The 24,825-nt window shown below is 38.7% G+C and overlaps 1 protein-coding gene across 5 annotated transcripts in view; it reads right to left on the minus strand.

Moving 5' to 3' along the window:
• Positions 1-24,825, minus strand: part of DCBLD1 (discoidin, CUB and LCCL domain containing 1) — a 246,495-nt gene that overhangs the window by 8,847 nt on the left and 212,823 nt on the right. For 3 of the 5 annotated variants that reach the window (XM_067702268.1, XM_067702267.1, XM_067702269.1), the window contains 6 exons: positions 21,801-21,935; positions 20,403-20,454; positions 16,768-16,840; positions 6,358-6,491; positions 1,229-1,269; positions 49-261 (listed from right to left, as the gene is read on the minus strand). In XM_067702268.1, the coding sequence (XP_067558369.1) occupies positions 49-261; positions 1,229-1,269; positions 6,358-6,491; positions 16,768-16,840; positions 20,403-20,454; positions 21,801-21,935 (648 nt within the window). Of the gene's footprint in view, positions 1-48; positions 262-1,228; positions 1,270-6,357; positions 6,492-16,767; positions 16,841-20,402; positions 20,455-21,662; positions 21,768-21,800; positions 21,936-22,544; positions 23,178-24,825 lie in introns of those variants that run through there. The other 2 variants (XM_067702270.1, XM_067702271.1) reach the window with 2 other exon arrangements.

The following is a 24,825-nucleotide window of genomic DNA, read 5'->3' on the forward strand; positions in this document are numbered from 1 at the left end:
TTCAGCTGCAAGTCATCTTGTTTTGTGAAACTGCACTCGTTTCAGTACCTGTTATTTTCTTTTTCTCTCCCAAATCTATCCTCAGCCACTCTCGTTTGTGGTTCTTGCTCCTGTCCCCCGAAGCCCATGACGGGCCTTGGTCCTGAAGTCGGGCTTGGCCAGGAGACCAACGGACCTGATCTCCAGTCTCATTGATCCACTCCCAAGAAGAAGAAGCTCTGATTTGCCGGTCAGGTTCCAAACTCAAGGATCTGCTGCAACCTAGACAAAAAGGGCAGGGAAATATTTCAGATACAGACACAAAATGAAAACCAAAAAAAAAAAAAAAAAAAGCACCCCGTTTCACCTAGAATTATTCGGTTGATTTACTTCCATTCTGATATTGAATCAACTGTTTAATTACTAGTTTTTTAATGATTCAGACTTGCATTTGACTCGCTGGTGCTGTGGTATCTTGATACTATTGCTGCTTTTCTTCTTAATGGACCTTATATCCCCTATAAGTGACATCTCTTTGTCCCCACTGTAGATTTTCCTTTCTAGTCTAAATTCACCATGATTTCAACGAAGTACAAGGTGTCCTAAAAGCTGAAAATGCTGAGGTTCTTCTCACTTGATCAGAGGGAGGATTCCACGCTCTCTACCCTTGAAGAGCAGGTACGTCAGGTGCTCTGAAGATCAGTTAATTGTACCCAACATCACCCCTGAGAGCTTAACTATACCATGTCCAAGACAATGTGGAGGTTGCAGATAAAGGCCAGTCCTCCTTCTGGGCAGAGAAGACATGTTTGTATTGTTCTCCTTGAAATATGTTATTTTATGTGAGGGAGAACATTTCCCCAGAACGTATTCCATGACAGGGGCTAAAAAGCCTTTATGCTATTCATTTTCAATAACTTCATTCCAGATACACACAAATCAGATTGCACTGCTCAAAAGGTTTTTCTGTTAAAATCTAACATAAAGGAATTTATCTTAACTGTCATTTCAAATTTTCATTTTTTCTGGCAAAAGTTTTAGATTATAAAGAAAAATATTTTTTTTTCCTAATGTTAACTGGGTTTATTGTCTGATGTATTTTTTAAGTCACAGCATACTTGGTGCTACATGACCTGAGGGGAAAAGAAAAAATTAATCTTTTAAACTATATCATCTGAGGGGTATGGAAGAATAAACTACCCCTGAAGAATTTAAAATATCAAATTCTTAAGGAAAGCATGATCCTTACCATTGGAGGTAAACAGAAATCGCTTGTCTGACAGGGAACCACTGAAATAATAAACACAAAGATGAGGAGGTTAGTTGCTTAACTGGATCTTAATGACTGGTACAGCGCTATAGGATGGGGCTCAGAGCCTTCCCACACCCCATGAGGTCCTCAGGGCACCCGGCAAGGCTACTGTTATTATCTCTGTCACTGGTATTTCATAGACCAAGAAACTCAGGCCCTTCGAAGGTAAGCAACTTTCCTAAATTCATAGAGGTGACAGGCAGCCAGGACTCTTGAGATACTGCTTTTGAGTCACAATCCTGTGCTGTTTCCATCACGACACACTGTATTGGGAAGGAACAGGCACATATACAGTCTCCAGGACACACTTAAATCCCAATTAATGACTACGTAGTGATGGAGACAGAAAGGATGACTGCCCTGAACACTTCCTTTGCTTCAGAAGGCACCCCTACAGTGCCCCACTCGCTTCAACAATCAAGGACCACTGAGACATGAAGATGCCTGATCACTTTTAAAAGAACGAGCAAGTCAGTCTAGCTGCCTTTCCTACAGACTTCTCCACTCCTTCCCTGAGGGGTCCTGCCCCAGCAGCGTCGCTCCGCAGAGAGCCTCCGCCCGGGTCTCTCTCTCTCCAGTCACACTCCTACCTACTGCAGCAAGGACACCAAACCATGAACCAGCTCCTGCTTCTGGATGACAAGGTGCAGCTGGAGAAAACTCAGAGCACCTCACTGACGGGTCCTGAACTGCTGCAAGACAAGCCTGCACATCTGGCATTGATCCCTGGGCCTCTGGACCCCCCAGTTCTGTACCTTGTATTACTCTCCTGGTGAACTTATCAAATCAGCCCTGCTCGGCAGTTGTCTCCTTCTGCGGAAAAGAGGTTCCTAAGGCCTGAGATCACATGTATCTTTTTGTAAATCCCTCACCAACTCAATGCTGTAACAATATGTAGAACGAATAGAAAACTTGGAATTCTCAAGATTAATCTTATAGGCATCGTACTTACTACATTAGATATTACAGGTAAACAAAGAAAGGTAGGTGTCGCTGTCATGTTCAGTTATTTTACAATCTGAGAGTACTCCTGTTTTAAATGTTTAACTCTGAATTATTGTGGCAATAATGGACAGAGAGGGTACTGAAATGTGAAATCCACAGAGAACCCAAAACTAGTCTGGACAGAAGCACCTTCACAGCAACATTTTGTTTTTAAGTAACAGGTTTTTCTTTCATATTCTTTGTCCACTCTCAGGCAGAGACTCTGTAAGCCCTGGTTTTCCACATAAAGATTCTGTTATAATCTGTGCTGAATATAATGCAGGCACCAATCATTTCGTACAGGAGAAAATGCAGACCCACTTGGGTCATGGGACCTTCTTCAGTTCACAGTTAGTGGCCAAGCAGGGGTGAGGACCCAGCTTTCCTAACCTTTAAAGAAAGGTGCACACTGTTGCAATTTGTATTTAAATTTGTTAAGATTTGAGAGCCTCTCTTTGACTGATTTTTGCATTTTCTCTAATGTTCCTGCACGAAGTATTACACCTGAAGTTTGGCCCAGATAAGCCCAAATAATACTGCTGCAACCCTGATCACCTAAATGCACTCCCACTGCCATGAAACATTAAAACATTTACTTTGTTGTTGTTGAAAAAGAGAAGTTAAGGATAGAAGGTTAGCTTTGGAGTTCATCCTGAGAAGAAAATGCTGGGTAAGGTTCTGCTGCTAAGATCTCTCTGCCTGGCTTTCCTCTATTATCAGCTGGAATATGTTTTCCCATTTCACCCAATTAAGCTAATTAAATACAACCATTAGAGAATTCTATAGGTAAATAAGCTTCCTCTTTGAAAACCCCCTAGGGAAAATGGGGTTCTAAGGCATTCACACATTAGGGTGAATGAATTCGATCAGATTCCAGGAACTGCCAGCCTTCCTTCCCAGAGGGCTGTAGAAGCAATCAGGAAGAGCCTGAGGTAAACAAAGAAAAGCCTTCCCTGCAGATGGTTTGAGCCATCATCCTCTGTGTGAGGTCAGCCGCTCTTCCTGATTCCATTCTGGTCTCCTCAGATCAAGGAAGTGACCTGACCCGGGATGAATCCCAGAAGAACCCTAGATATTTACTTTAGGGACCACTTCTTCCTCAGCTGCAATGCTTCCTTCTGTGTTTCTTCCTGAACGCCAAACAATCATGTGTGGGAACAGAAGTTCAATGACCGCATGTACAGTGCTTCCCCAACAGCGAAACAGCACAGATCAAAACAACTGCTCCCTGAAGATCTGGGAATGGAAACGAGTGGAAGAGACTGTATGAGCACACAGTTTACTCTTTTCTGTTCAGTACAAAAAGATGGTGCCAAACCACAGAGCCAGAAGGGAGAAGGGGCCTTGATATAATTCTAGACTTTCTGTCTACTTCCACCAAAACAAAAATCGGACAGTTAGTTCAAATAACTATATGGAATGTGGAGCAAAACTTTTCCTAATTCATTAATGGTTTAGATTTCTGGACTCTTACTTTCGCATCAAAGTTTAATATCAAGTTATATAAAGTGACCAGCTGATGTAGCAGAATCGAGAACATTATGTCTACTTTTACTTAATAGTTTAAATAACTTTTCTTCAAAAGTAAAATAAAATCCAAGTAGTACAAGTTAAACTTTTTGCTATCCTATTTTTCTACAAAAGAAGCATTCAAATGTATTCAAACATAAGCAAGAGAGTCCAAAAACAGATTTAAAGCCAAAGGCCAGTTCTTCGTTCCTATTTGGAGATAGCAGCACCTAACAAATCTAGGCCACAGCTTGATACCTTCCTGAAACAGCACCTTATTATCCATAGAGCAAACAATAAAAAACATAAAAAGAAACAGATCCTCCCAATGTTCATTGAAGCACTATTTACAACAGCCAAGACATGGAAGCAACCTAAATACCTATTGACAGAGGAATGGATAAAGATGTGGTACATATATACAGTGGAATATTACTCAGCCATAAAAAAGAATGAGATAATGCTATTTGTAGCAATATGGATGGACCTAGAGATTATCATACTAAGTGAAGTAAGTCAGAAAAAGACAAATATATGATATCACTCATATGTGGGATCTGATTTTTAAAAATGATACAAATGTGGGATCTGATTTTTAAAAATGATACAAATGAACTTATTTACAAAACAGAAACAAACTAACAGATATCTGAAACAAACTTATGGTTACAAAGGGGAAACTTGGGGGGCAGGGATAATTCAGAAGCTTGGGATGAACATACACACACTACTATACATAAGATAGATAACCAACAAGGACCTACTGTATAACACAGGGAACTCTATTCTGTGATAACCTATATGAGAAAAGTATCTAAAAAAGAATGACTATATGTATAACTGAATCACTTTGCTGTAGACCTGAAACTAACACAACATTGTAAATCAACTATACTCCAATTAAATTTAAAAAAAAAAGAAAAGAAACATCCTCAAAAGTCAAAGTCAAGCAGACATTGAAAGCTTACTGTGCATAAGCAATCATTCTTACTATAAATCAGGATATAAATATATAAATCAGGATATAAATTTTAATGTCCCAAAGAGTTTGAGGCAAGTACATAAGTGAAAAAAATGTAGGGCTTCCCTGGTATGCAGTGGTTAAGAATACACAGGTTCGAGCCCTGGTCCAGGAAGATCCCACATGCCGTGGAGCAACTAAGCCCGTGCGCCACAACTCCGGAGCCTGCGTGCCACAGCTACTGAGCCCGTGTGCCACACTACTGAAGCCTGCGTGCCTAGAGCCCGTGCTCTGCAACAAGAGAAGCCACTGCAGTGAGAAGCCCGTGCACCGCAACAAAGAGTAGCCCCCGCTCGCTGCAACTAGAGAAAGCCGGCACGCAGCAACAAAGACGCAATGCAACCAAAAATAAATAAAATAAAAAATTTAAAAATGTATATACATATGTGTGTGCATGTATGTAAGTGTATATAATACATGTATATATATTTTAAAATTTTATTTATGGAAATAGTACATATGTGTGTACATATACACGTGCATATGTCAGCCGTATCTGCAGATTCTGCATCCCCAGATTCTACCAACCACAGAGTGAAAATATTCAGGAAAAAAAAAAAAATTCCAAGAAGTAAAATTGGAATTTGCCACATGCTGGCACCTATTTACACAACATTTACATTGTATTTACAACTATTTACATAGCATTTAATTGTATTAGGTATAAATAATCTAGAGATGACTTAAAGTACATGGGAGGATGTGCATAGTTATATGTAAAGATTATGCCATTTTATATAAGGGACTTGAGCATCCGTGGATTTTGGTATCCACGGGGGTCCTGGAACCAATCCCCAAGGACACTGTACAGTGGCTCAAGGAGCACTGTTCCCTCACTAGGCAGCCAGCCATTCCAAAGCGAGTGTCCCTCTGGACCACTCCGAGCTGCCTGTTTATACTGGTGGACAGCTGGATCACAAGGCTGGCCTATTTTAGTTCAAACAGCTCTAGTTTTCCACTCTAGAAGCTGAGGAAACCTGAAATCATTAAAAGCTGAGGTTGAAGTGTTTAAAGCAATTGACATACTTTTTTCTTATGAAGCTAAAAGATCAGAGGATAACACGGAACAGAGAAGTTCACGTTAAAAAAAAAAAAAAAGCCATCTTTTATTCACTTCCCAACTATTATTCATCCTTAAGAGACTGTCTCTAGGGATCCTCTAGGGAGTTCAGTGGTTCTGCTGGGTTTATGTCAGTCCCTTATCTCCTTCAGTATCTTTGGTGATATGGGTGATGATCAGTAATTTACGGAATCAGGAAAAACTAGAGAGGAATAAGCTTTATCCCCTCCCCCTGGAGCACCTGAGAGTAGAATGCTCCTCTGTCCTGGGGCTTCAGATGTGTGCCATTCTAACTTACTTGTCGGTGAGCTTTTTTATTGCTGCATTTGTCTTCCACACTGACAGCATAAATGCTGCTCTAAGCAGTCATACACATTTTTCCCAGTTGACATGCCCTTGGTATCACATGCCTGCAGCCCTTTCCAGACTGTGAGCTGATGACTTGTGCCTGCGGGGTTACCTTCCACTCGGAACAAAAGGCAAAGTACTTACTGCCTTGAGAGCACACCATTGGCCAGGATCCCTTCGTATCGACTCATGCCTCTGCGCAGAAGCACGCCAATCTGACCGCCCACTTCATCTGCAATTACTCCTGCATGGATGGCGGCTTTGCATAGTAAAGAGGTCTGAAACACAGCAACATCTCACTTACAAATGGCTCAACAATACATCTAAAATATAGCGGGAGCTTCTACATTTTGTTACAACTTGTGCTCCGGATCCCTATTTGACCCCTGACATGGCTAAATTATAATTCATTTAAATAAAAAGTAGAAGGGGGTGGAAAAAATTATTGGCTAACTATCTCAGAGTGACATCAGAGTCATTCTATTTATGTTGATGAACCTGGGAACCCTTCCACTAGGGAGGAAGGAAGGGAGATAATTCACAGTATTCATGGCTCCCCAGTGAATAACGCCTCCTGGGGGTGTGGTCACCTCCCACACCGACTCTGAACTGGGCCCTGGCGCTTGCTTTGTTCTGCTGCAGGTAACGTAGCCCGGCAAACTGCCACACATGTCAATGAGGCCACCTGAGACTCCCACCCCAGATGACCTGCCACACGACTGCAGCTGCAGGCGCAATTCTAGGTAAAGGAAGCTTAAGAACCAACCAGCCCACACTGCCGACCCACAAACTCATCAGCAAAGAACATGGCTGTCATTCTAAGCCACTAGGTTTTGGGATAACTTGTTCAGCAAGAATAGGTAACATTAGTTTCTTACATTCTTACTAAATATACATACTGAGGATCATTTGAAAAGGTGAACCTTCCATACCATAGCTTCATTTTAAAATCAGACTTAACAAGGCATCAAAACCAAAATGGTAGTGTCAGCCACAGAACACTGAATAAAACAGAAAACTTCATGAAGTTCTCAGAGTGATGACGAGCAACCCAGGGCCCAAGGCCTCCATCTCAATTTCTGAATCTCCTCTGAGAGGGTCAAACAGCTGGCACCTGCTCAGCCCTCCAAGGCTGCTGGCTGGTGTGACAAACCCAGCAGGGGTACCTGGCAGGCTCTGATTAGCCGGGGATCCTGTGGTTGAAAGTGGGAATGCAGGAAGAAGTGGAACTGTTCCACGGGGTGCCCAGGCCCGTACGTCCCCCTCGAGCACAGACCCATGGGGGAGGGTGATTAGGTATTTAGCCCAGGACTGAGGGGCCAAGAGGATCTTTTCCTAAATAAATTTTAGCAATGCCCTGCTTCTCTGCAATGGCTAGTGCCGAAAAGAGAAAAGCAGCTCATGAAATTGTGTTTCAATAACTGAACTTCGGAGTTTCTCTTTGTGTTAACGACAACACTGTTTACCTTATTGCAGTGGAAAGTTTTCCTTAGATTTAGGTTACAATATTAGGAGGACCAGTGAGACCAACTGTATTTTGCAACTAATGTGGTTGCAATAAAATTGAGAGCTTTTGTGATCTTTAACGTAGAGAGCTCATACTTCCCAAACTAGATTAGATTTGGCAAAGGGAGTCAGTTTTGCAATGACTGCTATCATAGTGAAAAAAGGGGGAGGATTTCATGACAGAGAAGAAATATGAGAATGCTGAAACTGATGCAGATACTACCCTTCTTGATTTTTGGGGAAAAAGAGAAGAATTAGAAGAGAAAGCTAGTACTCTTTAAAGAGACAGCTTCCATTTTCATTTTTTCTGAATTTTCTTAAAAAGGTTTCTTAATACTGTTTTAGACGCTTAGGGTACAAAATAGAGGAGCTAGCTGTAAAAGTCCTGGATTTAAATTCAGCAATTTAGCGCATCATGCTGACTCTGCCTCTAACTCTACCAGGTGCGCTTAAGTCACCTCCCTGCTCTGGACCCGGCTTCCCAATTCATCTTCACAATGAAAAGGCTGGACTGGGTGATGTCTAGAATCACCTTGTGATTCTAAAGGGCACCCTGTGTACCTCTTATAGGGTCCATGCAGGCCTGCCTCCCTCTCTCAGCCCCAAATGAAAAACAAAGTGGTCGGCTGGGCAGCTACTCTCTTGTCCCTAGGATCACCTGGCTTCCTTGGAATTCAGTCTGGGGATGGGATGGTCTTCATCCCAGCATCCCTGCCCTGTGTGTAGAGCTCTCACTGGACTTGGCATGTACAAGGGGCCTCCTTGGTAACAAGGACAGGTTCACAGGCCAACAAGCAACACGACCTATCAGCTTCATTGTCCAACAGATATTCTCATTTCCCACAGTCCCCAGCATTGAGGGAACCCAGTGGTATGTGCCCCTTTTATGGAGTTTATTTCATTGCATTATTGCATGTTAAATTACACATATTTATTTAATATTTTTTCATAATATTAAATGCAGGCCATAGGATACATCCCTAAGAGAATAACCACCAGATCTGGCTATCATATTATTATAATAAAATTAGCAGCCCTTTCCTGAGTTACTTCCTTAAAAGAAATCACTTGCTCACCCACTAACTTAAATAAAATTGATGTTTTCTAAAGTTGGGGATTTTTTGGTATCAATTTTTAAAATTCACACTCACTGAACCTGCTTTTTAAAAATTTCCTTTTGAACAGCAGATTTATATTTTATTTTCTAGCTATTTTGAGGTCTAAACCTCACCGAAATGTAAATATAGGAAAGCCTATGTTAATTAGTAATTACCTTAAACAAACAAAATAATGTAAATGTAATTCTTCAGGGAAGGGAATGCAATGGACAGTTGAGGAGAACACATGCAAGACTCATGAACTTGAAGGTTGATGGAACTAAGCATCCCTGAAGTTCACTGAGCCACAAAGATGGCCAAGCAGATCAGCATGAGAAGACTTAACTCTCAAAGCAGTTATCGAATCATCCCAGAACTGGAGTATTTTCTTAAGTCTTCCTTTAGGAAAAATCAACTTGTACGAAAAAGTATTGACAAAGTATTAAAATGTAATATAAACATTTTAGGTGGAAGGTGCCTCCGCTAACCTGATAGTTGAGCTGCTGAATTGCCTGGGTCCACGTCTCCATCCAACCAGTATGTCCTCTCCATGACCTCCTCCAGCTGGATTTTAGCCTGGACAAACCACTCTCCCTGCCCCTTGTAATATCAAACAGCAAAAACTGTCACAGAGAGCTCCATCTCAACGCTAAGACCCAGCTCCACTCAAGGACCAGCAAGCAACAGTGCTGGACACCCCAGGCCGAACAACTAGCAAGACAGGAACACAACGCCACCCATTAGCAGAGAGGCTGCCTAAAATCATAATAAGTCCACAGACACCCCAAAACACACCACCAGATGTGGACCTGCCCACCAGAAAGACAAGATCCAGCCTCATCCACCAAAACACACGCACTAGTCCCCTCCAACAGGAAGCCTACACAACCCACTGAACCAACCTTACCCACTGGGCGCAGACACCAAAAACAATGGGACTAGGAACCTGCAGCCTGGGAAAAGGAGACCCCAAACACAGTAAGGTAAGTAAAATGAGAAGACAGAGAAATACCCAGCAGATGAAGGAGCAAGGTAAAAACCCACCAGACCTAACAAATGAAGAGGAAATAGGCAGTCTACCTGAAAAAGAATTCAGAATAATGATAGTAAAGATGATCCAAAATCTTGGGAACAGAATGGAGAAAATACAAGAAACGTTTAACAAGGACCTAGAAGAACTAAAGAGCAAACAAACAATGATGAACAACACAAGAAATGAAGAATTCTCTAGAAGGAATCAATAGCAGAATAACTGAGGCAGAAGAACGGATAAGTGACCTGGAAGATAAAATAGTGGAAATAACTACTGTAGAGCAGAATAAAGAAAAAAGAATGAAAAGAACTGAGGACAGTCTCAGAGACCTCTGGGACAACATTAAACGCACCAATATTTGAATTATAGGGGTGCCAGAAGAAGAAAAGAAAGGGACTGAGAAATATTTGAAGAGAGTAGAGTTGAAAACTTCCCTAATATGGGAAAGGAAATAGACAATCAAGTCCAAGAAGTGCAGAGAGTCCCATACATGATAAATCCAAGGAGAAACACAACAAGACACATATTAATCAAACTATCAAAAATTAAATTCAAAGAAAAAATATTAAAAGCAGCAAGGGAAAAGCAACAAATAACATACAAGGGAATCCCCATAAGGTTAACAGCTGATCTTTCAGCAGAAACTCTGCAAGACAGAAGGGAGTGGCTGGACATATTTAAAGTGATGAAAGGGAAAAACCTACAACCAAGATTACCCAGCAAGGATCTCATTCAGATTTGATGAAGAAATTAAAACCTTCACAGGCAAGCAAAAGTTAAAAGAATTCAGCACCACCAAACCAGTTTTACAACAAATACTAAAGGAACTTCTCTAGACAGGAAACACAAGAGGAGGAAAAGACCTACAATAACAAACACAAAACAATTAAGAAAATGGTAATAGGAACATACATATCAATAATTACCTTAAATGGAAATGGATTAAATGCTCCAACCAAAAGACATAGACTGGCTGAATGGATACAAAAACAAGACCCATATATATGCTGTCTACAAGAGACCCACTTCAGACCTAGGGACACATACAGACTGAAAGTGAGGGGATGGAAAAAGATATTCCATGCAAATGGAAATCAAAAGAAAGCTGGAGTAACAATTCTCATATCAGACAAAAAAGACTTTAAAATAAAGACTATTACAAGAGACAAAGAAGGACACCACATAATGATCAAGGGATCAATCCAAGAAGAAGATGTAACAATTGTAAATATTTATGCACCCAACATAGGAGCACCTCAATACATAAGGCAAATGCTAACAGCCATAAAATGGGAAATCGACATTAACACAATCATAGTAGGGGACTTTAACACCCCACTTTCACCAATGGACAGATCAAATGAAAAAAATAAGGAAACATAAGCTTTAAATGATACATTAAACAAGATGGACTTAATTGATATTTATAGGACATTCCATCCAAAAACAGCAGAATATACTTTATTCTCAAGTGCTCATGGAACATTCTCCAGGATAGATCATATCTTGGGTCACAAATCAAGCCATGGTAAATTTAAGAAAATTGAAATCGTATCAAGTATCTTTTCCAACCACAACGCTATGAGACTAGATATCAATTTCAGGAAAAAAACTGTAAAACATACAAACACATGCAGGCTAAACAATATGCTACTAAATAACCAAGAGATCACTGAAGAAATCAAAGAGGAAATCAAAAAATACCTAGAAACAAATGACAATGAAAACATGATGACCCAAAACCTATGGGATGCAGCAAAAGCAGTTCTAAGGGGGAAGTTTATAGCAATACAATCCTACCTCAAGAAACAAGGAACATCTCAAATAAACAACCTAACCTTACACCTAAAGCAATTAGAGAAAGAAGAACAAAAAACCCCAAAGTTATCAGAAGGAAAGAAATCATAAAGATCAGATCAGAAATAAATGAAAAGGAAATGAAGGAAACAATAGCAAAGATCAATAAAACTAAAAGCTGGTTCTTTGAGAAGATAAACAAAATTGATCACCCATTAGCTAGACTCATCAAGAAAAAAAGGGAGAAGACTCAAATCAATAGAATTAGAAATCAAAAAGGAGAAGTAACAACTGACACTACAGAAATACAAGGGATCATGAGAGATTACTACAAGAAACTATATGCCAATAAAATGGACAAGCTGGAAGAAATGGAAAAATTCTTAGAAAAGCACAACCTTCCAAGGCTGAACCAAGAAGAAACAGAAAATATAAACAGACCAATCACAAGCAATGAAATTGAAACTGTGATTAAAAGTCTTCCAACAAACAAAACTCCAGGACCAGATGGCTTCACACACGAATTCTATCAAACATTTAGAGAAGAGCTAACACCTATCCTCAAACTCTTCCAAAATATAGCAGAGGGAGGAACACTCCCAAACTCATTCTACAAAGCCACCATCACCCTGATAACAAAACCAGACAGAGATGTCACAAAGAAAGAAAACTACAGGCCAATATGAACACAGATGCAAAAATCCTCAACAAAATACTAGCAAACAGAATCCAGCAGCACATTAAAAGGATCATACACCATGATCAAGTGGGGTTTATCCCAGGAATGCAAGGATTCTTTAATATATGCAAATCAGTCAATGTGATACACCATACTAACAAACTGAAGGATAAAAACCATATGATCATCTCAATAGATGCAGAAAAAGCTTTCAACAAAATTCAACACCCATTTATGATAAAAACCATGCAGAAAGTAGGCATAGAGGGAACTTACCTCAGCATAATAAAGGCCATATATGACAAACCCACAGCCAACACTGTTCTCAATGGTGAAAAACTGAAACCATTTCCACTAAGATCAGGAACAAGACAAGGTTGACCACTCTCACCACTATTATTCAACATAGCTTTGGAAGTTTTAGCCACAGTAATCAGAGAAGAAAAAGAAATAAAGGGAATCCAATCGGAAAAGAAGAAATAAAGCTGTCACTCTTTGCAGATGACATACTATACATAGAGAATCCTAAAGACTCTACCAGAAAAATACTAGAGCTAATCAATGAATTTGATAAAGTAGCAGGATACAAAATTAATGCACAGAAATCTCTTGAATTCCTATACACTAATGATGAAAAATCTGAAAAAGAAATTAAGGAAACACTCCCATTTACCAATGCAAGAAAAAGAATAAAATACCTAGGAATAAACCTACCTAAGGAGACAAAAGACCTGTATGCAGAAAACGATAAGACACTGATGAAAGAAATTAAAGATGATACCAACAGATGGAGAGATATACCATGTTCTTGGATTGGAAGTATCAACATTGTGAAAATGACTATACTACCCAAACCAATGTACAGATTCAATGCAATCCCTATCAAACTGCCACTGGCATTTTTCACAGAGCTAGAACAAAATATTTCACAATTTGTACGGAAATACAGAGGACCCTGAATAGCCAAAGCAATCTTGAGAAAGTAAAATGGAATCAGGCTTCCTGACTTCAGACTATACTACAAAGCTACAGTAATCAAAACAGTATGGTACTGGCCCAAAAAACAGAAATATAGATCAGTGGAACAGGACAGAAAGCCCAGAGATAAACCCACGCACCCATGGTCACCTTATCTTTGATAAAAGAGGCAAGAATACACAAAGGGGAAAAGACAGCCTCTTCAGTAAGTGGTGCTGGGAAAACTGGACAGGTACATGTAAAAGAATGAAATTAGAACACTCCCTAACAGCTGACACAAAAATAAACTCAAAATGGATTACAGACCTATTGTAAGGCCAGATACTATAAAACTCTTAGAGGAAACCATAGGCAGAACACTCTATGACATAAATCACAGAAAGGTCCTTTGGACCCACCTCCTAGAGAAAGGGAAATAAAAACAAAAATCAACAAATGGGATGTAATGAAACTTAAAAGCTTTTGCACAACAAAGGAAACCATAAACAAGATGAAAAGACAACCCTCAGAATGGGAGAAAATATTTGCAAATGAAACAACTGACAAAGGATTAATCTCCAAAATTTACAAGCAGCTCATGCAGCTGAATATCAAAAAAACAAACAACCCAATCCAAAAATGGGCAGAAGACCTAAACAGACATTTCTCCAAAGAAGATATACAGACTGCCAACAAACACATGAAAGAATGCTCAACATCACTAATCATTAGAGAAATGCAAATCAAAACTACAATGAGGTATCACCTCACACTAGTCAGAATGGCCATCATCAAAAAATCTACAAACAATAAATGCTAGAGAGGGTGTGGAGAAAAGGGAACCCTCTTGCACTGTTGGTGGGAATGTAAATTGATACAGCCACTATGGAGAACAGTATTCCTTCAAAAACTAAAAATAGAACTACCATACCACCCAGTAATCCCACTACTGGGCATATACCCTGAGAAAACCATAACTCCAAAAGAGTCATGTACCACAATGTTCACTGCAGCACTATTTACAACAGCCAGGACATGGAAGCTACCTAAGCCATAAAGAAGACGTGGCACATATATACAATGGAATATTACTCAGCCATAAAAAGAAACGAAATTGAGTTATTTGTAGTGAGGTGGAGGTACTTGGTGTCTGTCATACAGAGTGAAGTAAATCAGAAAGAGAAAAACAAATACCATATGCTAACACATATATATGGAATCTAAGAAAAAAAAATGGTCATGAAGAACCTAGGGGCAAGACAGGAATAAAGACACAGACCTACTAGAGAATGGACACGAGGATATGGGGAGTGGGAAGGGTAAGCTGGGACAAAGTGAGAGAGTGTCATGGACATATATACACTACCAAACGTAAAATAGATAGCTAGTGGGAAGCAGCCGCATAGCACAGGGAGATCAGGTCGGTCGTTTGTGACCACCTAGAGGGGTGGGATACGGAGGGTGGGAGGGAGGGAGGCTCAAGAGGGAAGAGATATGGGAACATATGTATATGTATAACTGATTCACTTTGTTATAAAGCAGAAACTAACACACCATTGTAAAGCAATTATACTCCAATAAAGATGTTAAAAAAATTGTGAGTCACTATATTGCACACCTGTAACATATAATATTATATAGTAACTATACATCAATAAAATTAAAAAAAATAAAGATGGTACACAGATGGCGGAGAGAAAATAATCAGAAGGAGAAAGAAAAAAAAAAAGCAAGTAGCCATGTTGGGGAGGTCCACATGGTAAGAAGCTGAGGACAGCCTCCAACCAAAATCCAGGAAGAAACTGAGGTCCTCAATCCAACAACCCATCAGTAACTGAATGCTGCCAACACGATGTGAGCTTAGAAACAAATATCTTCCTAGTCAAGACTCAGATGAAACTGCAGCCCCACTGACACCCTTGTGTCCCCTTGGATACCCCCTTGTGAGTGTCCCTCCCTCAAACTCAGCAGGCCATGCTCAAACTCCTGACCCACAGAACATGAGAGAGAATATATGTGTTGTTTCAAGCTTCTAAGTTTTTGGTAATAGTCATGTAGCAATAGATATCTAATATACACACAGTATCAACATATACCAAAAAAAGACACTAATCAGACTTCTTTGAAGAGATTAGTTTTCAAAATACAAATTTTCCCTCCAGGTGAAATCATACTGGAAGCAAATGGTGTAAAACCAGTTAGTGCGTCAAATAGGAAACCTGTTCGTTAGCACTTCCAGATCATGTACTGAGGCCTACCACCCAGGAAACCATTAACCTGTTACTCTGAAAAAGAGAGCTCTGTCAAGAGGAGGTGAGATCAACAAATAAAGCAAGAAAGAAACAATGCTATTTCTCTTTCTGCATATAATTCTTAAGTTTCTTACACAGGACAGGAAAATAATAAATTAAAACTTTATATTGCTAGGGGGACTATACCTCAACTTTTTAGTTCTTTTGGTTAATTTCCTGAAGTCATCTAGGACTTCAGCCTGTGCCGAGTGTATTTTCAAATTGAGGTAGTGTAAATCATTTTAAGATTCAGTTTCTAGTCCAAGTAAATATCCTGTGTCAATCTTGTAAATTAAGACAACACAAGAAAAAGGAAACAAAGAACAAAATCACAAAACCTGCTGCTTCCAGAATCAGGATGTACCGAAAGCAAAATTAAAGCCAAGTTATTTTCCTCCTGCTGGAGATATGTGATCAGTCTCCTAGAACATGTATGTTTTCCCCGTGCATAAAGAACTCTTAGAAAAGTTCCATCACTATATAGAATTTCACATTTCTAATAACTCAAGCCCCTTCCCGTAAGCTATAAACCCAACTATTTTGAATAGCAAATTTTTAAAAATCAGGTATCAGATTTCCAGGATAGAAATCTGTAAATAGTAAGAAATAAAGGATTGTGTATCTGGATATAAGATATATACTTTAGAAAAATGATGTCTTGTGAATTCTTTTTTTCTGGGAACAATTTATATCACCCAGAGAGTTTCAATAGGCATTAGAAATTGGAGTGCAAGGAGGGAGGGGAATAATATATATGAGCAGGGCATATGGCTTCACTGGTCCTAGATATAATGTCACTATTCTGTGATGTAAAATGTTCATGTCCTTGGCTGTATTACATGAATCAACTGGAGCATTAAAATAAAGAAATAAATTATAACAAAAGGATGATCTCTTATAAAAATTGGATGGAATTATACCCTTAGGTATAATTAATATAAATATAAATAATATAAAGGGTTTTGTTTACCATTTCATTTATAGTATGCTTAACTGGAAATGCTAAAAATAGGAATGAATGCCATGAATAACCTTGGTTTTTATACTTATTTATTCTCAGAAAAGAGAACTGTGCATCTATCTACAAAGTTTTATATCTTATTTGACTTTACTTTGTAAAGAATTTAGGCAGAGCAACAAGCACTAACTCTTTTTAATTTCCTCCCTGCCATAAAATTACCCTCAATTACTTACATCTCTATATCCATGCACCACATTCCCAGAAATATCTCCTGCTATGTCTCTACAACCAGCTGGGCAGAACTTGCTGGAAAAAAAATAAAGAATTTATATTTTATTAGGTCGTACTTAGTGTGAAATTATACTTAAAAGTATTTTCTCTCCTCTATACAACATGCAGGAATATCTTTCTTTAATGACAAATCAGAAACCTGATTTGTGAAAACACACACTTATCTAAAATATTCATCTGAAGGCAAGTTTTACACAATTATTTGTTTGATATCAAAATTCATTATAAACTCTATTAAACAGTGAGCTTCCCTAAAGCATCTTAATTGATTTTAAGGGGTCCAAGAAATGTTAAGTAAAAAGGTAAAGTTTCTAAATACAGTATATATAGCATAATCCTGTCTTTATGAAAAGAAATGTTTAAATAACAATTTATGTTTTCTATGGATAAAAAGATAACAAGGAAGAATATCTCTGGATTCTCTCTGAGTGTAGGAGTTTGAGAAACTATCACTTTCTGTGTTACTAACTCTGTAAATTTGGATTCACTCTACTAGCATTACCCAATTGGAACATAATGGAAGCCATACATGTTAATTTAAATATTCTAGTAGCCACATTAAAAAAATCAAAAGAAACAGGCAAAATTAATATTAATATTACTCATATATTTTGTTTAACCTAATATATTCAAAATGTATCATTTCCACATGTAATGAACAGAAAAATTATCAAGATATTTCCAGTCTTTTTTTTTAAATAAGTCTTCAAAATCTGCAGTATATTTTATACTTACAGCACACCTCAATTTGAATTAGTCAAGTTTAAATGCCTGGAGAGGGATGGTCCACATTAGTTATAAATTACTTTTGCAATCAGAAAAAAGGTGTATATTTTTTTTAGCTTTACTGGGGTATAGTTGACAAACAAAATTGTAAAATATTTAAAGTGTACATCATGATGATTTGATATACGTATACACTGAAAGAATTCCTCCCATCTAGTTAAACACAGCCATCACCTCATACACACACACACACACACACACACACGTATATATATATATATATATATATATATATATATATATTTTTTTTTTGGTGAGAATATTTATGTTCTACTCTCTTAACAAATTTCAATTACACGATATGGTGTTATCAGCTATAGTCACCATGTTATACATTAGATCCTCAGACCTTATTCATCTCTATAGCTGAAAGTTTATACCCTTTTATCAACCTTTCCCTATTTCCCCTAACCTCCAGCCCCCAGTAACTACTTTCTGTTTCTATGAGTTTGACTAAAAGAGGTATATTTAAAATTAGGATTTCATTTGCTCAAGTCATTTTTCAAGAAACTTTTCAGAAACATGTCATGGCATATGGTATGTTTGGCTGTGGCTTAGGGTGTGTTGACCCAGGCTCTGTTACTACCTAACTAGCTATGTGACCCCGAATATTGCACATAATCCCCCTTAAATTCAGTTTCCTCTTCTGTAGTTCCTTCAAGCATCAACATATCAATAGGCCATGAGAGACAACCATACATCTAAAAAACGTGCAAAAGGAAACTCAAAACATTATGTGAACATTGACACCTTTAAAGACGAATGCCATAGGCCCTTGTTTCTATATATACCATATTACAGTAATGTTTGCTTGGTTTGTTCAAGAAGAATGTACCAGCCCAAGCAGATTCCAAAACAGCAGTTGCTTTTATTTCATTTCCTCTCAGTTTCCTCCTGCTGACTTAGCAAATTAGATGTGTAACAGAATCCAATGATCAAAACTACCCAAATAAATGGTTCATAATTCTTCCCCATTGACCTAGTGGAATCCAGCACTACAGCAATAATCAAGGAATTAAGAAACAGAAATAATGGAAATCCTATTACAGGTTTACAGTTCCTTATCCTAGCCCTTAGAGCCAGATGTATTTCAGAATTCAGAATTTGGGGGATTTTAGAAAAGTAAAACAGTGCCAATAATGTATATGATGTATGACGCCACTGAGGTCTGCAAATATTAATCAAAACATTAATATCTCTGTATCAAATATATGGATAGTCATATTAGGTCAAATACATGAAGACAAAATAGCCTCATGTTTAATTTAGTCCAATTTTGCTGTCAGCTGAATTTAAGGTCACGTTAATCAGGTACTGCCACCAAATGAGTTACAAAAATCTTTTGACTTTTAAAGCTTTCTGCATTTCACAATTATGGATGAAGGAATATGGCCCTGTACTAGTCATCACACCTCATCTTTAACTAAACTCTACAAACAGGCTGGGCTACAGCTTAGATGATCTGACACCATAACATCACACCGTAGGGCTGAATATATTCCTTTCTCTAAGAGGATAGGAAATGACTATTGATGCCCAGAGGCCCTGTCACCACTGGGGCTGTACACGTATGGCTGGGAAGAAAATGCTGCTGAATGTCTGCACTGGATGAACAGCAACTTTGAGGGCAACATTTAATTACTGGCCATTTTCATTTTTGTCTTTTCTCAACTGACCTTCATATTAGTAAACACTAGAGTTGATTCTGCATTATAAAAGAATCTCATTTATTAGAGTATCAGATGGATAGGACCATGGACTCTTAAGCTTGACTTTTGGGGTATTCTTATTTATTGTGTAGCCCTAAGCAGGTTATTTAATTGCTTTGTGCCTGTTTTGGGGGTAAAACAGAACCTGCCTGGCTGGTGTACTGGAACATTCACATGAGCTACCTATATGCTAACTCCAGAGAGCTGTAGTGGTACTAAGAAAACACTCTAATGAGTTAGAGTTGTTGTTAGTGTTTTTGTTGACAATGACCTATAGACCAGTGGTTCTCAACTAGGGGTGATTTCTGCCCACCAGCAGACCTTTGGAAACGTCTGGAGACATTCATCGTGACTGGCTCATACAGGCCGGGGGTGCTGCTAAACGCCCACAATGCACACAACAGCACATCATCCAATCCAAAATATCAACAGTGCCAAGGCTGAGAAATCCCCCTCTAGACTTTTACTTTACAGATGAGAAAACGTACATCTAAGAAATTAAGTCATTTTTCCAGTTAAAGTAAAGCTGGGATGAAAATTTTCATCTCCTGTTCTCAGTAGGTCTCTTTTTTGTGGGAAAGATAAAATGAACCCCTCCAGAATTACAAAGTCACTCCCAAATGCTGGCCCGGTAAAAAAATGCACTCTAGACTCCATTTTGGCTCATTGGTACTAGAGTAGAACTCAAGGGTCAGCGAACTGTGACCCATGGGCCAAATCCAGCCAGCGCCTTTTTTTTTTTGAAATAAAGTTTTTTTGGAACACAGCCATGCTCATTCATTCACATATATACTGTCTATGGCTGCTTCTGCACTACAAAGGCAACAGAAACTGTATGAACAGATGCAAAAGAGACTGCACGGCCTGCAAAACCTAAAGTATTTATTATCTGGACTTTGACAGAAAGTTTGCTGATCTCTGCTGTATAAGAAACCATTTCAAATATTCCTAATTAGTTACAACATAGATGATTTTTTTAAATTAAATTAAGTACAAGTAAGGTACTTTATCTGGTTTAATGTCAAGGAAAACAAAATATTCAGCAACAAATGACTGTAGCACAGCTAGGACACTGTATTTACCTGTATTCTGTCTTCAAATAATGGTTAGCTCGTTCCAAACACGTTATTAAATCTGTCATAAATAAAGATAATTGCAATCAGCTCTAAAGATTTCTTTTAAAATGAAACAGTTTTTGAAAAGTATTTATTCGTTATCTAGTTATCTGAACTCTTCTGTTTAAAAATAAATAAAAACTGACACACTACCCCCAGGATTTCATCAGTTCCCTTCATTTTTCCTTTCTACCATCAATGACGGTTCTTCAGTATTTATCCAGTGAATGACAACAGAATCTATTTCCAACAAAAAACCCAACCCTGGTTAGTTACTATTCACTACATACCTACAAAAGACCATGTGTATAAGCTCCCCTGGCAGGAGGAAAACCATTTCAAGAGCCCAGTGTGGTTCAGAGGAGGTTCAGGAACATCTTAATTTAACAATTTAGCTAGTGGCAATCGAGCGACCACAGGGCCAGGAGTTTAGTGAGAAAGCAAAGAGCCTATCAGCTTTGATCAATGAGGACCAAGGACTTAAAAGCAGCGTGCTCTCTGGAGCAATTTATAGAACTGAACTAATACTCAGCAATGGAAACTCTAAGATACTGTGGATTTTGGTGCTTTTAGATGGACCTAGTATAGTTTCCAAAATAGTCCACACTTGCTGCAGAAGTTCTTTCTTTCCTTAATCATTTCAGTAGTTCTTAGGGAGAAATGTATGCTGAACACCGGCCATGCAGGGGCCTGCTGGGATATTGCTCAGATCTGATTGGCTGAGTGAGAAATGAATGGGGTACCCCCTTCCCAGAGTATTTCTGCAGGAGGGGCCTGACAGCAGAAACTCTGGGCACCTCTGTGGCCCTGGCAGACCCTGGGCTGCATGGAAATTACTCTGGAGTTCGAGGCCTGGATGGGAGGCCACGCTTTCCTTTCCCATCAATATTCATGCTCCCCTTCTCTCCCGCTCACGCGCTAGCTGGATGGGTAGGGCACTTGGTGACAGTGACTTTCTCCTCCTCATACTCTCATGCTCCCATGCTGGTGCACTGGTGTGTATGGAGTGGGGGGGTGTCACTGGTTAAAAGGCTTGTCCCCTAAGCTAACAAAGGGGTTGGTGGAGAGCTCCAGAGAACAGCCAGACCTTAGGAGGGTCAGGAGGGTAGCCCCAAAGATACACAATCCATGATTTCTAGGAAAATGAGATCAACCCTCTCCCACATAAGTCAGCGGATCAGTCTAACGTGGGCTATGAAAGTATTCAGTTCAGACCTAGCTACTTACAAAGACACTGCATTCCTCTCTTCCCTCACATCTTAATTCTGGATCTGAGGTCACAGTTCTGTCCGGAGATGGTGACTAGCAAGAGGAATTCTTAGACAGATAAAGGTTTACAGATTTATGTTGGTCCTTCTGCTATACCTGGATGGTCGCTGCTGGCATACGTTAGCAAAAAACCCCGCCCAGAAATGTGGGATCCACTCTCAAAGCGAACAGTTACTTCACTGGTGTTCAGCAAGAGTTCTTTGGGCACAGTCATGCTTCCACAATACGGACCTAAAAACAAAGCACACTTGTAGCTCATTTCAAAATTTAGACCAGTACAAAGAATTGGTATATACATTTTTTCCCCTTAAATGTCAACTTTACCAGACAACACATACACATAAGATTATAATCTTTACCCAACTGAAATTTTGCTTCATACTGAGACTAAGAATTAGTGACTGATTGTAAACTTGATTATACAGAGAAACAAGATGGGGGAAGTGGCCAATTCTAGATAAGAAATAGCTTGGAACTAGTTAATTGTGAACAACACAAGAGATAGGTTCCAATTTTTATAAGAAAGCGACTAACAAACAAAAATCAAAATATTTAGTTAAGAAAATGTTATAACAAAAGTGATATTCTAGGGACCTCCTAAATTTGCTTAAAGTATGGTCTAAATGCTTGCGTGCCAACCAAATTCATATGTTAAAATCCTAATGCCCAATGTGACAGTATCAGGAGGTGGGGCCTTTGGGAGGTACTTAGTTTCACAAGGGCAGAGCCCTCATGAATGGGATTAGTGCCTTTATAAAGGAGGCCCCAGTGAGCTTGCTTGCCCCTTCCAGCATGTGCAGACACAGGGAGATGGCTATGAACCAGGAAGGGGGCTCTCACCATCCACTATACCGTATCTGCTGGCACCATGATCTTGAACTTCCCAGCCTCCAGACTGTAAGAAATAAATGTCTGTTGTTCATAGGTTACCCGGTCTGTGATATTTTGTTACAGCAGACTGGAGAGACTAAGACAGGTAGTAAAGAAAATGTTATCACAAAAATGATATTCTCCTAAATTTGCTCAAAGAAACTCACAAGCTCCCTTTTGCCAAGAAAGTTCCACTGCTGTATAGCACAGGGAACTATACTCAATATTTTGTAATAACCTATAGGGAAAAGAATCTGAAAAAAAAATATATGTATAACTAAACCACTTTGCTGTACACTTGAAACTAACACAACACTGTAAATCAACTATACTTCAATTTTTTAAAAAAGTGTAAAGAAAAAGAAAGTTCTAGAATTAAAAGACTGTCCAATACAGGGTAAAAATCTTATTCTCATGCAATTTGCACACTTCTCTTTCTCTTCTTTACCACTCTTAACAGCAACTTCTGGTTAACTCATATAATTTATTTTGATTTGTAAAATGAAGTTTATAAGAAAGCAGAATAATGTCTAAAGGCTTTTGAAATACCACAGTATAAATTATACAATTAAGAGTATAACATAGGGAGACGCAAGAGGGAAGAGATATGGGAACATATGTATAACTGATTCACTTCGTTATAAAGCAGAAACTAACGCACCATTGTAAAGCAATTATACCCCAATAAAGATGTTAAAAAAACAAAATAGTATAACATATAGTTTCTAAAATACGTTGCTTGAAAAGCAATAGGAAGCTCTATGAACTTTCAAAAGACAAAATTAGGGCTTCCCTGGTGATGCAGTGGTTGAGAATCTGCCTGCCAGTGCAGGGGACACGGGTTTGAGCCCTGGTCTGGAAAGATCCCACATGCCACGGAGCAACTAGGCCCACGAGCCACAACTACTGAGCCTGTGCGTCTGGAGCCTGTGCTCCACAACAAGAGAGGCCGCGACAGTGACAGGCCCGCGCGTCGCGATGAAAAGTGGCCCCCGCTCGCCGCAACTAGAGAAAGCCCTCGCACAGAAACGAACACCCAACACAGCCAAAAATAAATAATAAATAAATTTTTTTTAAAAAGACAAAATTAGATTTGGAGCTTAAAAAAAAAAGACCTTCCTAAGAATACTCAAGTTGAAGTTTAGTTTGCAAACTGTCATCTTGAAAGTCAAGTATGCAAGACAGGATAATTTCTCTAAAAATAGGGGTTAGCAAGTCAATTTTGAAGAGCGGTATTCTTCATCAACTTCTCCCAAAATTGAACAGTATAGAAAGAGTCAATGGAACAACAATGACAACATCAGGTTAAGGGAAGAAAAAGATCACTCCAAGTCAATGTGAGTACAACTAGTCACACCAGCCAAAGCCAACATAGGGACCAAACTGCTAAAAGATGCAGAAGATCGTGAACCCAACTCAGCCTTCCTTTCCTGATATAAGGGATCAAATTTCTCTTCTGTCCTGTCCAGGTGTCACGTTCTGAAGATGTGATAAAATGAGAGAAATGCTGTGTGTTTACATGCCCCAGATCTCAGTTGTTGCCTATTATTAAATTATAATGAAATCCAAATAAAAAGGATCATCTCTCTCTTTAGAAACACTCATCATATACAATTACTTACATGAGTTAATACCTGCAAATTATTTAGAATGGTACCTAGGATATAAAGTGTTAAGTACTCGTTAAATAAATAAATACATTAAAACAAACAAATAAATAAATAATGCCTGTTTTCCTTTTAGACAATGTTCCATGGGGTTAGGGACTTTTCTATATCCGTCACTATCTCAAACACCTTGTACGTGTGACAGCTTTCCAAATATTGTTTGAATCAAAATGAAGTTAAATGTTCTTCTATTTGCAACAGCTGGTTTTTAAAAATGAAACATGATTATAAAGATACATAAAATATTTAATCCTGTCATTACAAAATAGCATGAAGAAGCAAGAAAAGTGTGGAAAAGCAAGAAAGGAAAAGAAAATCATTAGTGTGGTAGATATATGGATTTTTTGATCTTCAAGAGTGCTCACAAGCATGGAAGATAGGCAATACTAAATGAATTTTTGTATAATAAAGTAGAATAAGCATTTTTGCAAAATTAGAGTGAGTCAGATTACTGTGCTTGACTTACGCAACTGATTCTCAGTTTGTTTTAAGTAAGTTTCAAATTCATTTGTTCTTTGCACAGGTAAGTGAGATACTTACTTTGCAAACTTAAGAACAAAGATGAAATACCTAGTAACTTGTTG

This window comes from Pseudorca crassidens, chromosome 13, assembly GCF_039906515.1.
Source record: "Pseudorca crassidens isolate mPseCra1 chromosome 13, mPseCra1.hap1, whole genome shotgun sequence".
Lineage (NCBI taxonomy): Eukaryota > Metazoa > Chordata > Mammalia > Artiodactyla > Delphinidae > Pseudorca > Pseudorca crassidens.